This window comes from Chiloscyllium plagiosum, unplaced genomic scaffold, assembly GCF_037043375.1.
Source record: "Chiloscyllium plagiosum isolate Xiang-an unplaced genomic scaffold, Cpla_swu_hap1 HiC_scaffold_36, whole genome shotgun sequence".
In the NCBI taxonomy this organism is placed as follows: Eukaryota; Metazoa; Chordata; class Chondrichthyes; order Orectolobiformes; family Hemiscylliidae; genus Chiloscyllium; species Chiloscyllium plagiosum.
The window spans coordinates 32827096-32841064 of NW_028270174.1; the positions used below are offsets into that span (position 1 = coordinate 32827096).

Consider the following 13969-nt stretch of genomic DNA (forward strand, 5'->3'; position numbering starts at 1 on the left):
GTGGCTTCTGCCATTTAATAATATCAATGCCCCAATGTTGGTTTTTTCAAATTATAGTGCCTTGTGATCTAATCAGTTTTCACTAATTATCTACATTGTTGATCAGCTTTTGTTTTTTATGATCCAGTTCTTCACCTTAGCTATTCTGACTAGCTACCTGAATATGAAGCAGTGCTCTGAAAGCTTGTACTTACAAATAAACCTGTTGGACTATAACCTGGTATCATGTGACTTTTAACTTTAACTGTCTAAGATATTGCTAATTTACAGTGCAAAGTATTTCAGGTATTATGTCAATTTGTACAGTTGCAAAAAATAAATGTACATTTTAAACATTGAAAATTTCAATATTGGATTAAGTTGAGATTTGCGTTTTGTTTAACATTGGAGTATAATTTGTAGCAAGGAAATTCATTATTAATGTTGCACTTGCCATTTATTTGTAATGCTATTTTACGTCACAAGTTAGAGTCTTAGAGATGTGCAGCATGGAAACAGATCCTTCAGTTCAACTCATCCGTGTCGATCAAAATTCCTAAATTAATCTAGTCCCATTTGCCTGCACTTAGCCCATGCCCCTCTAATCCCTTCCTATTCATGTACTCATCCAGAGGCCTTTTTAAATGTTGTCATTGTATCAGGCTCCACCACCACCTCTGGTAGCTCATTCCATACACACCCTTTGTGAAAAAGTTGCCCCTTAAGTCCCTTTTATATCTTTCCTCTGTTACCCTAAAGTCATGTCCTCTAGTTCTGCACTCCCTCACCCCAGGGAAAAGACCTTGTCTATTTACACTCTCCATGCCCCTCGTGATTCTTATAAACCTGTATACGGCCACCCCTCAACCTCCAATGCTCCAGGGAAAACAGTTTTAGCCTATTCAGCCTGTCTCTATAGCTCAAATCCTCCAACCCTGGCAATATCTTCATAACTCTTTTTTTGAACTCTTTCAAGTTTCACAACATCCTTCCTATACGAGGGAGACTAGTTGTTAAAAGTGTGAGCTGTTATCATCACAGTGAGGGAAAGCAGACAGCTGGGACCTGTGCAAATAACTGATGTGATGTGGTTTCTTATATGTTGGCCCACTAACATGCCACAGAGACTCTGATTCTTTTTGAGTGAGATTTCTGGAAGTTTATTAGTATACATAATTAGTTGCTAATATGACATTTCAGACTTGCATGTAGTCTGATACTATACTTATTCATACCAATGCCACATTATATACGTGGTTGATCGGTTGTCTAACTAACCTAAATAAACCCCTAATTGACTGGTTGATTCATTGACCAACTAACTTTGACAGATTTGAAGTGGAGGCCTTCAATGTCAATGCTGTTTATTGTGATTGTTTTGATATCATCTTGCTGAGATGAAGATATTGTGCCTTTCTGAGATCCATACAATAATACAACAGTTACTAACAGCTTATCACTACAAACTATTTGAAGGATTAAGACTTTAAAGAACATGACAAAGAAGTGCAAATTGGAATGGATGAATTTGATGACTAATCAGTTACAGAAAGAGTAAAAGAAACATTCAATTAAGTGTGAAAGGAAAAGAGACAAAATTTAAAGAAAATCTTTCTAATTATAAAATGTCCAGCGACAATCTATTCCTGAAGGAATTGGATTACACATGTAGTCATTCATTTTCAATCAGTGGCTAATTGGCAATAATTAACACTGAACATTTTCATGGCAAAAAATTACTGCTTATAAAAACAAAAGTATGTAAAAATACACATGACCTTAAATGGCTCCAAGACACCTTGTATCATCAATTCACCTGGCTTCTGTGCTGAATTTAGTTTGTCTACAGGGCAATATGTCCCATTCAATGCTCTCTAATAATGAGTCAGGCATAAAAACGCTGTTTATAAGAAGCAAACAGCAAAAATACATCTCAAAGCAACATTTGAACTTTTACCCATCTGCTCTAACTTAAATTGCTGCACACAAAATGCAGTGATACCCATTAGCTTTGCCATTATTTTGACAGGTAATTATGGGCCAATATTTATACCAGCTCCAACATATCAAATCACAGATGTTCACATTTGTAGGTCATTCAGTCTAGAGCAATTCAAACTAACCTCACTACCCTATTCCATAGCTTGTTCTGGGGCCAGATGTACAGCAGTGACTTTTTTTTAAACCAGCGTTGACGCTTTAGAGAATATGCCTCAGTTAATGGGTATCAGTGGTACCACATTATGCAGTTACAGTACTTTTATCTTTATCAATCACCATACTACTGTACAAAATTTTATTTGCACTCATTCTTCCAGTCTATACCTGCTTCTGGTGAGTAGCACTGCACAACCCTGTAAAGTAAGGAAGATAAATCTGAAGCCTATAGATATGGTAAATCTATGATCTACCATAGAAATGATTTGCAGTAATCAAAATCATTCTATTCAGAATCTCCTACTTAATTAGGCACTATCTGCTTCAGAGTTCAAAATTTAGAGTTTATGCATGTTTAGTTGTTTTTGTTCTTCCTTGTTGGCTGGAGGAGGCGGTCCAGTTAAATATCCCACTAATTTGGCAAAATATCAATTTGCATAATTTTGTTGATAAATATTTTGTTTCCCCTAGCAGTGAATCAGTAACAATTTTATTGTTGCAACATTTTGTACTATTTCCTTGAAACTTGGAAAATAACAGATGCTCCAAGGTTAGACAGAAATGACCCTCTTTCTTTTATTTTCGTTGTTCTTTACATTCCTTATGTAAGTGCCCATGTAATTGTTTTATGGCTAGAACGAGAGATAATTATCAGCTTTGGGGATGCCTTCACTGGACTTCAGTTATTAGTTTCAATGGTGTATGTTAGAGATTTGAGCAAATGTTGCAGTGTAAAGCAATCACAAATATAATGCAGAACTCATAACTTTGTGAATGCTGCTCATCTATTTCGTGCAAGTTTTGGTTGAGCGCAACTTGGGTTCCATCCCACCAAAATATGTTGGCCCCTGACATAATGGTTTCTTGGTTTCTTTGTAGAACTCTCCTGTTTGGTTATGTTTTTGAGTTCAGAATTATTTTCTTCTGTTTGTCATGTCGCAATATAGAATCACATTGAATAATTTTCAGAAACAAAGATCAATAAATCAGAATCTAATATTTCAGTGATGTTCTCTCTCTCTCTCTCTATATGTGTAACAGAGAAGTACTGTTGTTGAAACCAATGGGTACTAAAAGTAGCACAGTTAAATTGGTTTAGTGATGTATTATATTTTTTTCTTCTGTTTTATAGGTTCCTCCTCCATTTGATGTCCTAACCTAATAATATTAATGTAGCATACCAACAGCAATTTCTTTTTTCCATATAGTCCCTTTTATAATATAGAAAACATTCTGGGCAATTTAGAAGTTCTTGAAATAACATTCACCAAATCAAAGTAAATTTTAAAAGTTTTGACCAAGAATTCAAAGAACTATTTTGTGCAGGAGCAGATGATGCAAAGTTTTACAAAGCAAATTCCAGATATTGGGGCTTTGGCAGCTGAAGGCATGGATGACAATAAGGTGAAGAATGGAAACGATGTGGAAGAAACTTAGTTCCTGCTCTTAGAGACTGTGAAGAGTTACACAGTAGGCCCACCTGAAAATGCCACAAGGGATAAGGTGGGGTAGTCACTCGCGGGAAGTCAAAAGATAATTTACTGACTCGCATTTAGAATTAAATACAGAGATCTGTATAAATTACTATTAGTGTGAAAAATGCTTCTGTAATATTTAGCGTAAAAATATATTATGTTCTTTAAATCATAATGTTATAGCCTGACTGGAACATGTAGTTACAACTTGATTTTATCTTTTGAGGTGTTATAATTATGATCCAGTTGAGGTGGCATTTTAGTCGATATAGTGGCAATATATTTCTGCATAAAGTAGAACTTCCTTTCAGGGGGTTTCTGATAGTAACTGCAGCAAGACAAAATATCTTTACTTTCTTAATAGGAAGAAGTGTGTGGATTCATTATTCAGTAGCTGAATGGGTTAATTGGATAGTGGACTAGGTCATGTCAAACTACAAAATGTCATGCTAGGAATACAAGAAGAGCAATTCCAGTTTACTTTCATTTTGTCTTTGACTCAATTAGTAATACCTCAGGTGTTTCCCTTAAGTCATTTGACCACTATTCATTGTATTTGTATGTGGTATCTTCATTTATGAGAATCAGAAGTGTTAAATTCAAGATTTGCTACAATTTGAAGATTAAGACAGTTAAAGACATTATGACGCTGTGATTATTTTTGGTGCGTTACATTTGTTAGTCGAATGTTAACTATTGGCCTAATGAGACTTATTATGAAACCAGATGATGTGACTAACTCCAGCTTTGACCAAAAATGGAGAAAAGGAATAAAAGGCACAACTATAATATTTAGTTACATGACTTGACAGTACTTGTTTCTGCACAGCATGTACTTGTGTTTTAACCTTTTATTGTAATTGTATTGGTGAAGTAGTACAGTGAAATGCAGTGATTTTGGATTGTTGTGCTGAATGTCCTTGCTTACTCTTTACTGGTTATCTGATAAAGTGGTTTGTGAAAAAGGTGGATTTCAACACCATGGAAACACCAAATAACATTGTATGTAAAAGGAAGTTGTTACTCTAGTCAGCTGAACCAATTGGATGAGCATGTCTGGCTAACAGGTGACAGTGGGCCAATCCAGTAACACTCAGTTCAAAAAATGCAAGTCACTGCAAAGACCGAACAGCATGCAATATCAGCAAAAAACAAGTTTTTTACTGTCTGGCCAATTTTATAGCAGAATTACAAACTGGTGTAAGATGAGGAATGAAAAGCTTCTTCGAAAAACTTGTACAGCTAAATGAAATAAACGTTCAGGGCTTTTACTTGTATTACATGCAAGGCAATTAAAATAGTGTAACCTATTTGTGATTGGCAAGTTCTGTTGGCCAACACATTGATGGTTGGTTGTTCCAGCACATAAACTCTTACCATGACACTTGACTGCATTTTTACAGAGAGTATGTTAAACCTACAATTTTATAGCTTGTTGATGTAGTCCATTTTGATTTGAAATTATTATTAGTGGTTTGGTTTAGGGTGGTGAAACTAATGTTGTTTTGATATTCTTAAGACTATCACTTTCAACCAATTTAATGTAATGTTTCTGTTGATAACTATTGCCAAATGTGCAGATACATGAAATGTTTAATGTCAAACTGGTTATTCTGCATTCTAACAAAATGTTGTCAGGTACAGCACCAATAACTTAAGTACTCATTTTAGTCTGAGCTGCATTTGAACAAATCAATTGATCTGAACTTTGACTACCCAAATGACTTGACTTCTGCTAAATATCTACCCCATTTGTAAGGAAGAAATTTGGGTTTTCTAGCACTTGCAGAAAATTTAAATAAAAAACTCTAATATTACCTTTCAGTTATATACATATGTGGTCCTGCCTTTGTAGCACTGTGCTGCAAAAGCTCCGCAGACTATAATGTGGAATGACAGTAAATGTTTTTAGAGTGAAGGTTTGCTGTGTAGGAAGGAACTTCGATGCAATGGAAAGGAAATACAGAATGTACAGTGTTAGAATAAAAGATAATTCCAAAGGAACGTGTAAACCGAGCAAGTACTGTATACATTTTGTAAAAATTCTGTACTTAGTGTGTTGTTCAACAATCAAAGAATGTGACATACTATTGAGATGCATTATGGGATATACAATCTAGAACCTACATGTAATTATAACTGCAGCCTTAGAATGTTTCTGACCATTTTATGATGACCCAGCAGATCTAAGAGCAGGTTCAAAGTTATCCTCATGGTCCAGCGACAGATCGATACAAAATTTGTTTGTGAATTTGCTACTTTCTGCCTTGCAGCAAATTAATTTAAACGCTGGTATTTTAACTGGTGCTGCAGGGAGCTTAGCTAATTGTCTACATGTGTATGTTTTAAGGTGTATTGTTGCTCAACCTACAGTAGATGGACTGATGAAATGGATCCAACATAACGACAGCATTGGCACCTGCTCCATCTCATTAGATTTAGAAACATGTGAAATACACCACTTTCTCTGGGGAGAAGTGAAAAGGCAGGATTGGTACTTTTTACATGAAGGCAGCGGTGGAAATGATGGCAAAGTGCGATGAGAGGTCTCCAAAATTGTTGGTCACACCAGAAGAGTGCCTGCATCTGGACCTTTGAGAATTGCAGCTCCTTGATACTATTGATTAATGCAGTCACCACTTCAGCCCACTGACTGCCCAGTGAGAGGTGTCTCTGCAATGTTACCAGACTCTTGATGCAGTACGGAGCCTGTTTGACACTGGGGAAAATTTATAGCACGAGGGCAAAGTGACCCTTGACTGGTTTCATTATGTGAAAGTGAGGAATCCAGATGCTGAACATCAGAGTCGAAGAGTATGGTGCTGGAAATGCACAGCCGGTCTGGTTTTGCGATGTGTCTTCATCAGGGACGATGGTTCTAATTTCCACCCTTCAACAGTCACCCAGAGTTGGCACAGCATTGGGGAGCATAGCAATGTGGATTCAGGGCTCGGAAAATTCATCCCAAGTTTTTTTTCTAACCATTCATACACCTGCTTTTCACCACAGCAGTCAGTACAGAACCATGTGACTTATAAATTTGAGGATTGATTTGTATTTCACAAGATTATTGTTTAAAATTTAGCATTATTTGAAATACCTGTTAAAATTTGACTTTCACAATATTGATTCCATCCCTGAGTCCCATTTTCCTGTTTTTTCCCTTTTTCTTGGTTCCATTTGAAAACCCTAGCCTTCCTGGGATGTGGATCCATAGACACTGACAGTGCTAGTGCCTTATCCAATGTCCTCACTTGCACTTCCAGTCGGACTTTCACCTCAAGCAATCGGGAGTGGGAATCCTGACTAATTTTTAACCCTACTCTGGCTCAGAAGTGCTGAGATGAATTGTAACAGCCCACCACTGCTCCAGTTAAGGACAGCAGTAGATGGATCACTTGGCACAAGCCAGGAAACAAACTTGGAACTTTGGTAAACTTGAATAGTTAATTTTATGTATGATGTTTAACTATATTATGAAAAGTTTATTTCAAGTATTTATCTTGGTAGCCAACAATTTTGGTAAATATTAGCCACTCTCCAGGCATGACTAATAAGGAATACAAACATAGCATCTTTACATCTATAATTATTAAATAAAAAGCTAGTTAATAAACATTTTTCAACATGTGATAATTGTATTCACATTCACATGCCATATGTAAGTGTACTTGGAACATTTTTCTGTATTTGTTAGTAAAATGAAAAGCAGTACGTGAATCTGCTTTATTTATTGCAAGTTTTCTCTGTCTGAATTGCTGCATGGTGGTGCTATGTTGAGTATATATACATGAAGTACATTTACTTAATTTTTGAACACCCCTAAGACAGTTTCTGCCAAATTAGGGCATGTGACAAAGCGTTTTAGCCATTTACAAATAGGAGACAGTTCTATTTGGCAATCGTTAATGAAATGCAGCTACTTTAATTATGGACGACCTTTGGTGTATGTTGCAGAGTGCCTGGTGGAATGCTTAATACTGAATAGCTCCGTGTCTTGAACTTGGAAAAGCCTTGGCCTCTCGTAACTAAAACTATATCCCCTGCTCACTTTACAGCATTGTACGTTCAAGGCTGCAGTATTGAATGATGCTACACCCCAACTCCCCCAAAGAATCAAGCTGGAAAAAGTCATTTAAAACCTAAGGCACTAACAAACTGGTCTTTAACTTGTGGAGTTTTGAGCTGGAATTCATTTTTAACCTCTCAGTATAAACATTATCTTTGTTTTCTTTTAAAATACTGCTAGAATCATAAAACTATTAAACTTGCTGTTTCGCAAAAGTAGTGCTGTGACAACATCTGGCACCTGCTACAACATGTAATTATGCCCCATGTTGAACACCTACACATGAATATTGTCCAACAAATTGCTGGATAACAATTAAGAGTAGGAGTATTCACACAGTTCCCTCTTGCCCCAAAAAATTATAGATTCCTATTGCCAAAATTTGGCACCCACTTGCTATAGTGGGAACTCACACTTGGGATATTCTGTTCTGTGTGGCTGAATAATATGCTTGGTTTTCTTGCACCTACCTGTTCTTTTAGGGATGAAAGTAATCATTTGTGTTTTGCAAATTCTTCTTTTTCTGTGTTTGAAGGCAAATCTGACTCTCCGCATTACTACCTCCATCATTGGTAAGACAAGGAGGCATGTCCCAAATCCAGGCAAGCCAAAACGGGAACAAGCTGACCTTGTGCTGCTGTCACAAATCTGATCCACACAGGCTGTCCAGTTTGGCCACTTACAAAAGAACAAATTAATCTTCAAGTCATTATTAATTCTTCCTAATGACTAAAATTTAGCAATCGTGAGGTATTGTATTTGTGATACTATTTGTTTGAAATTGTTTCAAATAATTTCAAGAAACAGGCTATTTACAGTTCCAATTGTTGATATGAGATCTCAGCTCTTAATAACTAACTTTACTAGTTATTGGTGTTGTAACCGTGGCTGCAGCTCAACAAACAAAATGGGCCAAGGTCATTGTATAATAAACCATGTTGTTACTTATAAGTAATATCTTTTCAAGGATGCAATGGTGTGTTGTTGTAAAATAGCATGGAAACTATTGCCTCCCCAACCTCAAACAAATCGATTCCTTTTATGACAGATTAGTTGGTATGCTGAGGACCGTGGACCAAGGAGGCCCCCTGGCCCCACTTCAAGTCAGAAGGTTGAGAGTTCAAGGCAAATTTCATAAACCGAATGGAAAATTACAGCTAAATCTCAGTGTAGTACTGGAGCAGGTCAGTTACCAATAAAGGGTCAAATCTCCCAATTTGGGGAGAGTCCTCCAACTTGAGTTGCTGTCACTGATATTGTGTGCATAGCTGCACTACAGAGACTTAAAAGTTCTGATTGTTAGTTTTAACCAGTCTGGATTGATCAGCGAATCCAATGAAGATAGTGGGATCAGATTGCCTGAAACAGAGACTTGGGTTGAACATATTAAAAAGGAAAAACAAAACTCGCCTAACTAGGATACTTGCGGAGGGAAAAAACTTTAAATTACGGAAATAGTAATTGCAAATGAACATGGAATCTTAGTTTAAAAGTTATAAATTCAGGAGCTACTATATTTGAGAAGAAATGTAGTTGATCCTGTTGTAAGGAACACTCCTAATTGTTGAATTCAAATCTGAAATTGAGATTGGAAAATGCAATAACTGTCCAGTTAGCATGTTTTATCTAGAGAACTTGTGATCTAAATGCATTAGCTGAGGTCACCAGTCTGTGGAAGGTGTGTTTAGGGTAATGTGTTTTTTGTATGGAGAGATGCATGTTATTTTGTTAAACAAAAAACTTTTTCCTAACTAATGCATGTTGTCTTGTATCAATTTAAATGCTGTGGTTGAGGAAATTAATGCTTTAATTTGTGCTGTGGCTTTAATTTTAATAGAGAGTTGCTTACTGTTAGGCTACTGATGAATTATTCAAATTTTACTTCCGTGTGTCTAAATACCTAGTCATCAACATAAATACAGTGGATGTTGTTACCATGTGACTGCATTCATAAAATGAGTTAGTGAGAACATTGAGTGGTACATGGGAAAAAAAAATTGATCCCGGTAGGAATCATGCCTAATTTTCTGTCTCTGACTATAGATATCTATTGTTCCAACCCCTTCTTGCTTTACAAGAGTTTAGGAAAAAGGGACTAGAATGTTGGCCAAAGGGTCCAAGCTGAGAAAAACGGGAAGAAATTCCATTTAAATCTTAAAGTCGTTACTGATGCTAAGAGTGAATGAATAGCTTTTGCAGATGTCATTATTGCAGCTGCTTTGTAAGAGCTAGGCACACCATGATTCCACACACAATAAGAGGTAATACATTTATCCACATAACAATTGGTATATGTGTGTTATGTGAAAATGTCTTTTTGGGTGGGGGGGGTGGGGAGCAAGGGACGGCAAAGAACACGACTGACGGAGGATGTGAAATGTTGCTGGGATGGGACAGTGAATATTGTCATGGGAGAGGGGTCGAGATATGGTAGGTATGGCAGGATGAGAGCTGACTATTGTTGTATGGGGTGTGGTGACCATTGCTGGGGAAAAAGTTGAACAATCATGTTGCAGCCATCTTCTCTTTCGCACTCCTCTTTCAGCCTCATAATCCCTACACAGATCTTTCTGCCACTTTTGTTCCTTCCTGCACCCATCATGCAGCTCCTTCTCTGTCCACATCCTCCTTGTATACTCCTTCACTGTCCCCTTTCCCAAGGACACAGCCATTTTGTAACCACCTCCTCTCCATACACCCCTTTTGCTGTATCCTTTTTGTTTTGGCTCCTCTCGTTAAGTCTGTGTTTAGCTATAAACAATATAATGGGCAGCTTTCACTGAAATTCTGGTGGAAGGGTAAATTTTATAGCGCAGTGAATAAGTGGTTAGTCTTTGGTAAAAGTGTGAATGTGAATCCTGGAATCTTTTAGAAGAATTTATTAACATTTGACTGATAAGACAACTTGACTTTTTCCTTCAGAACTTTGAGTTCAGAATGTTGTGGATTGTCTCAGCTGCTATGGTGACATTTGTCACAGCTATCAAAATGTAAACAGATTGTTCAGAGCAGGATGTTGGATCTAGATTGGCCTGAAACCACCTCAATGAGATAGAATCACCTGATAAAAAGATTTATTTTCTGCACTTTGTAGCTACAAAACATCAACCAGCCTCACACAGAGCTACGTAATTGTAACGTTGAACTATTAGAGCATGACTAAGGTATATTCTAATAGGACTTCTTCCCCTGCACTCTTACTGTGGGCATGTTGGGGTGGGATAAAAATTCTACATTGAGTAAATCGACGACCCTAGAAAAATTTACCGATGTAATGTCAGTAATCGTGTCTCCTCCTTTCTACTCTCCCTTTTAATATTTAAACGGGTTGGTTTCATCAAAGTACTACACAGTAAATTTGAGAATTTTAATGTCGTTGACACTTCAATAATATATTTTTCTTGGTTTGTTTCAGGCATGGAAGAAGCGTTGGTTTGTGCTTCGAAGCGGCCGTCTGACTGGCGATCCCGATGTGTTGGAATACTACAAAAATGATCATGCAAAGAAACCAATCCGTGTCATTGACTTGAATCTTTGTGAACAAGTGGATGCTGGGCTAACCTTTAATAAGAAGGATCTTGAGAACAGTTATATTTTTGATATCCGAACAATTGACCGTGTCTTCTACCTGGTAGCAGACACTGAAGAAGAAATGAATAAGTGGGTTCGCTGCATCTGTGATATCTGTGGGTTCAATCCTACTGATGAGGGTAAGTGCGTTATCTTTGTCTATTTCCAGTAAGCATTGGTTTTGACAGCATAAATTCACCTTATTTCACATAGTTTGCCTCTTAACTAAAATGAAGGTATTCTGAAAATTCCATGACCATGTGAACTTGTGTCCTATTGCAACTTTGGCACAGTAGCTGAATTCCAGCCTTTTGAGTTTGAAGACCATGGCATTCAAGGCCCACTAATGATTTGTGCACAAAATGAAGGGGAACACTGCATTGCAAAATTAAGGAGGATCCTTCACTATTGGAGATGATATCTGTCAGGTGAGAATTGTATCCCCCTCAGTCCACTCAGCTCCTGCAATGCTTCTAAATTATCAGACTGTTTGTCCTACATCTGATAATAGATGAGCAGAAATGCCCTTTATTGCATATTGGGAAGGCTGAAACCATTATCCTAGTACAATCTCCATTGACTGTCTCTTTCACTGAAGAGAAAGTGGGGTCTGCAGATGCTGGAGATTAGAGCTGAAAATGTGTTGCTGGAAAAGCGCAGCAGGTCAGGCAGCATCCAGGGAACAGGAGAATCGACGTTTCGGGCATAAGCCCTTCTTCTTGAAGAAGGGCTTATGCCCGAAACGTCGATTCTCCTGTTCCCTGGATGCTGCCTGACCTGTCTCTTTCACTGGCAGGTTTCTGAGGTTTGCAACCTTGCTGTCCCTTTTGAACCTGAAGTGAGCAACAATTTAGTTTCTGTTCCACCTCCATACCACTGCCCCATTCTGGCCCTGCTTCACCTCATCTTCAGTGGAAGTCCTCATAAATGCCTGTGTTGTTTCCAGACATCATTCCAAAGCAGTCTTGACAGGGGTCCTGTGATTTATCATCTGGATGAAGGGCATTGTGATGTCCCAAGTGTGTGAAATCTGTTATATAAATCCAAGATAAAAGCAAATTATTGCAGATGCTGGAATCTGAAACCAAAAGAGAAAATGCTGGAAAATCTCAGCAGGTCTGGCAGCATCTGTAAGGAGAGAAAAGAGCTGACGTTTCGCGTCTAACTGACCCTTTGTCAAAGCTTTTAGCTCTTTTCTCTCCTTACAGATGCTGCCAGACCTGCTGAGATTTTCCAGCATTTTCTCTTTTGGTTATATAAATCCAAGTTTGTTTAATTCTTTTTCAGAAGAAGCATATCTCTGATAGTAATACAGTTTTATGAATTATCAGAAAGAGACCACTGAATGTTTTAACAAGAGTAATTAAATTCAAGGTTCCTTTGAGGGTTTTTTGTGAAACTTAGTGTAAGAGGCATTATGGAGTATCTTAATAATGGAAATGTCTCCGCTTGTACGAAAGGGCATCCAGGATGAGAAAAGCAATTGGCTTTGGAAATAAATTACAATGGCAATTTTCTTTAACCAGTATCCATTTGTGTTAGAAATCACTTCAATACCTCTAAATTGATTTAGCACTGTTTGGAATTAGATTCAGCTACCTGTATTAAATTGTCTATTAAATTTGCATTTTATATTGATTTTTCCAGGACATTTCTAACACCAGTGTGAGAAGCTAATGTAATGACCTTGGTCTGTGTGTACTCATTCATGTCTTCCCTCAAGGTATAAATTTCAGTCTGTAACAAAATATAGCATTTTGAAACACCCCTGTGTTTCACAATACATTCCTGAAAGTGTTGAAATGTTTGGTTTTGCTTCCACACACACATGCTACTTGTGCAGCCTTTTCACAAGTTCATCCAACAAAGGTCTACATATAGAGTATATTAAAATTATTATCTACCTTTCGGATGAGATGTAAAACGGAGGCAATGTCTGTACTGTCAGATAGATAGATATAAAAGATGCCACTATTTAAAGAGTGGAGATTTACCTATGATATCCGGGCCAACATTTATTCCACAGTCAACATCAGAGAAACAAATTATCTTGCCACTGTCGCTCTCTTGTTCGAGGGTGCTTGTTATGCATGGATTGGTTGCAATTCAAAAATCTTTAATTATGAAGCTTTGGAATATCCTTTTTATGAATCCTTCTTTGCCAATTCTTTAACCTCTCCTAGAAAGTGAAGATAGAGGTCTGTTGATTACACTTATTTTACTGAAACTGGCGACTGTGTAGACACTCGTTTCATGCAAGTTGTTCCCTGTGTGTAGAGGGAGAGCTGTGTATTTGCCTTTAGGTACATTTTCTGTAGCCAAAAATTATTTGTTTCTATTTGATAGGGAAATTACTGGAGTTAATTTATCTCTAGATTGTGATAATGTTCTGTCCATTAGTATCAAGTGGATGTATTGAAAACCTATTGAGAACAAATTGAAGCACAGATGCTTAAAAGTGCAGTACCCACTTAACCCTTTCCAGTTTCTGATCTCCTTTCCCTTGTGTCATAGAGCATCACAAGATAGTCATTCTTGCAATACTTCACTCCAAGGCCATTTTTGTTTTGTGACTTATATACTTTCATTAAAAGCTAATAATGTTCAGATGTAGAGAATTCAAAAAAACAAAATCTGGTTAAGTTGTTAATCAAGAACGCTCAAATTTTTAAAAATATTTCTATTTTAAATGTAAGCAACAAATCAAGTTAGAGATATG

At 37.1% G+C, this 13969-nt stretch overlaps 1 protein-coding gene across 10 annotated transcripts in view; it reads left to right on the forward strand.

The window, feature by feature from the left end:
• gab1 (GRB2-associated binding protein 1) overlaps positions 1 to 13969 on the forward strand; it is a 223190-nt gene that overhangs the window by 136213 nt on the left and 73008 nt on the right. For all 10 annotated transcript variants that reach the window (XM_087980076.1, XM_043674157.2, XM_087980074.1 and 7 more), the window contains one exon: positions 11096 to 11390. In XM_087980076.1, the coding sequence (XP_087836202.1) occupies positions 11096 to 11390 (295 nt within the window). The remainder of the gene's footprint in view (positions 1 to 11095; positions 11391 to 13969) is intronic.